At 39.8% G+C, this 3,508-nt stretch overlaps 1 protein-coding gene across 1 annotated transcript; it reads left to right on the top strand.

Moving 5' to 3' along the window:
• Positions 1-213: 213 nt before the first annotated feature.
• LOC145098524 (uncharacterized) lies at positions 214-975 on the top strand. Its single transcript, XM_079036157.1, has one exon. The coding sequence runs from the start codon at positions 214-216 to the stop codon at positions 973-975; it is 762 nt and encodes a 253-aa protein (XP_078892283.1).
• The last annotated feature ends 2,533 nt before the right edge of the window (positions 976-3,508 follow it).

Raw genomic sequence — 3,508 nt, 5'->3', positions numbered from 1 at the left:
ACCAAGACCCACGGGATTTCAAAACAATTTCAACCCAAATTGGAGGAATAACAAAAAAAACCTTATCCACCAAAGCAAAATCCACAAAATCTTTTGATGAGACCTCAACATCCACAATACCAATCCCAAAAACGTCCATATCCACAAAATTCTTATAACCATCCAAATTACCAACACCCTCCACAACAAGGCCAATCAAGTGGTACCCATCAAATGAGCCTTCAAGAACTTGTCACTTTTCTTGCTCAAAGCCAAACCCAATTTCAACAAGAAACCAAGAATACTTTCTCTAACATTCAAGCACAAATTAGAGACTTGGAAACCGCTCTCAACAAGATAGAACAAAGGGGTAAACTTCCATCACAAACCGAGAAGAACCCCAATGTGAGTGCCATCACCTTGCGAAGTGGGAAAACACTTGGAGAAAGTCAACCTAAAAGAGTTTCAAGAGAAGACGAAGATGAAGTGATCATTGTGGAATCTCCAAAAGTTGTAGTTCCCCCAAAGGAACCGGTTGTGCCAAACGTTGATCAACCCGACTCTTCCAACAAACCCATCAAACCATTGGTCATACCACCTCCCTTACCTTCCCGGTTAGCCTTTTCCAAGAAGATAGAGGACGAAAATGAATTATTTGAAACTTTTCGCAAGGTCCAAATCAACATTCCACTATTGAATGCTATTAAGCAAATTCCAAGTTATGCAAAATTCCTCAAGGATTTATGCACCAAGAAGAGAAAATTCAAGGCAAATGAAAAGATTCAAGTCAATGCAAATGTGTCTGCGGTTATCCAAAAGAAGTTACCTCCCAAATGCAAGGATCCGGGAATATTTGCTATCCCTTGTACCATTGGTGATTTGCATGTCGAAAGTGCTATGTTAGATCTTGGAGCCTCGATCAATGTGATGCCATATTTGGTTTTTCAATCTCTCAATGTTGGACCTTGGAAGAAACGGGAATCATCATTCAATTAGCAGACAAGTCAAGTGTGTCTCCAAGAGGAGTGTTGGAGGATGTGTTAGTACAAGTTAATCAACTTGTTTTTCCGGCGGATTTTTATGTCATTGATCTTGAAGAGAAGTCTCCTTCCAAATCATCTATGATCCTCCTTGGAAGACCTTTCATGCATACCGCTCACACAATCATTGATGTTCATAAAGGAAAGATAACTATGGAGTTTGATGGAGAAACCATTCACTTCAACATCTTTGAAGCAATGAGGTACCCTAGCAACATTTCTCCATTGTATCGGGTTGATGTGATTGAGCCAATAAACGAGATAAGCCCTAATGTATGCACAAACAAGATACTCATGGCAGATGATTGTAAGCCTAAGAGGGAAGCTCAAAGAAGAATGAATCATCCAATGATGGAAGTGATCAAGAAGAAGATAATTAAAAGGTTCAAAAGGTGCAAAGAGAAGAAAAGGCATTTCATGACAAGCACATAACCCAAAAACACTTTATTCCGGGTCAAAAAGTTCTTCTTTATCATTCACGCTTAAAGCTATTCCTGGGAAAGTTGCGATCTCGATGGCACGAACCTTTTATTGTTATAAAAGTGTTTGATCATAGTGTGGTTGAAATCAAGAGTTTGGAAACAAACCAAATCTTCAAAGTGAATGGGCACCATTTGAAACTATTTTATGAAGGCTTTGACACGGGAGAATTCAACAACGTAACAATGGAAACACTGATTTACGAAGGTTAACGGAAGCGGGGCTATGTCTTGGCAAAGACGTTAAATAAATGCATTGTGAATAAATAATATCCGCTTGAAGTTTTGGGTGTTTCTAAACTTGAAGTTGGCCTAAAAATAAGCATATAGAAGTCTTCTAGTGATTTGGTGAAGTTTGAAAAATTCCAAAAATTTGACTTTTGCGCGGGTACCCGCGCAACCTCTGTGCGACCAGCCCCAGCCGCGCAAGTCCCGTGTTTCAAAATTGCACCTACATGGGGTGCTCTCTGATTGTTGCGCGCGGGTGCCCGCGCAACCGTTGCGCGACCGACCCCCAGCCGCGCAGATTCCGAGTTCCAAATTACCCCAACATGGGATGTATTCTGACATGTGCGCGCGGCTGCCCCCCACCCGCGCAAATATGTCATTTCATAAGAAAATTTCGAGCCATTTCATATGCGTCATTTGCGCGACCAAGCTTTCATCCATGTGTATTTAGGCGGCCAAGAACTTCATCCAAGCATCATTATGCGACCCGTGTGTTGCTTCCATACCGTCCTCGCGTGCCTCCTCCACCTTGATCCCGGTATGATCCTTCCTTACTCTCATCCTAAGCATTGAGGACAATGCTTAATTTTAAGCTTGGGGTGAGGTATTCCTAATCTTTTATTTTTATTGCATTTAGGTTGTATATAGTTGCATCTAGACTAAGTCATTTATGGCATTCATTAAAAAAAATTGCATAAAAATTTCAAAAATATTGCATATTTTATTTCTTTCTTTTCTAATTTTCATACTTTTTAGATGCATTCTAGGTTAGGTTCATGCATTTTTGTTCTCTCTTGTCTTCTCATCCCTACAGGTACCATAGCGCCGAGTCATAAGTATTGAATCATAGATTGGTCATGGGTCTTGATATGGAATTCCTTGTATTTGATAAACGGGACACGTTTTGAGCCTCACAGACCACTTTGAGACCGCTTGTGTGGGGGTCAGATGCAGGTAGCTTGATTGGGTCTAGGTGCGGAGGGATGTGGTTGGTCATGCCAATGTGTGCGAGCAAAGACTAGCCCGGTAAGGTATTTTGAAGACATTGAAGATATTGAAGACTCGCATCTTGGTTTTGGAGGGAGTACCCCTTAGTACTCCCGAGTCTTGTCCGAGCCTTGCTTAGTTAGATTCTCACCGCCTTTTTAGAATAAGTTATCATTTTTCTAGGGGTCTAGAATAGATAGTTAGATAGATTTTGTTTATCACACCTTGCATTGAGGTGCTTGATGAACTTTGAAGTGGGTCCCCCAATTCACATGTTTTGGGACCAAGTCTTTTCAGTAACACCCATTTTTGAGTCATTTTCCCACCCTTTTTAGTTGATCTTGGCACATTGTCACTGATCATTAGGTGTTCTGATTAGCCTCTATCTATCACTCAATTTTCACTATTGGAGTCTTATGTTACTTGGTGAAATTCCTTAGACCTTCCAAGAAGCAACACAAAAAAAAATTGAAGAAATTTGAAAAAGTGAAGACAATAAGAGCCTCTAAAAGATGATTCAAGAAAAGCAACAAAAGCAAAGAAAAAAATGAAGAAAAAGAGCAACACAAAAAGAAGAACAAGATTCCAAGTTCAAGACTTATGTTATATATCTAGTTTGCAAAAAAAAAGTGTCAAGCATCGAATGTGATTGAAGACCCAATAACAGAAGTTCAAGATTGGAGATTTAGGTTGTTAGGTTTAGATTTAGGTTAAGTAGAGTTTTTATTATTTTATTTTATTTTTGATTTTTTTGGTGAGAAAAGGCCCCGACGATGAGACGGTAGACTATAAAGG

The sequence above is a fragment of the Lactuca serriola genome, chromosome 4 (assembly GCF_051521515.1).
Source record: "Lactuca serriola cultivar US96UC23 chromosome 4, Lser_US96UC23_V15, whole genome shotgun sequence".
NCBI classification, from domain to species: Eukaryota; Viridiplantae; Streptophyta; class Magnoliopsida; order Asterales; family Asteraceae; genus Lactuca; species Lactuca serriola.
The sequence above is the reverse complement of the archived record's forward strand: the minus strand, read 5'-3'. Positions and strand labels throughout refer to the sequence as shown.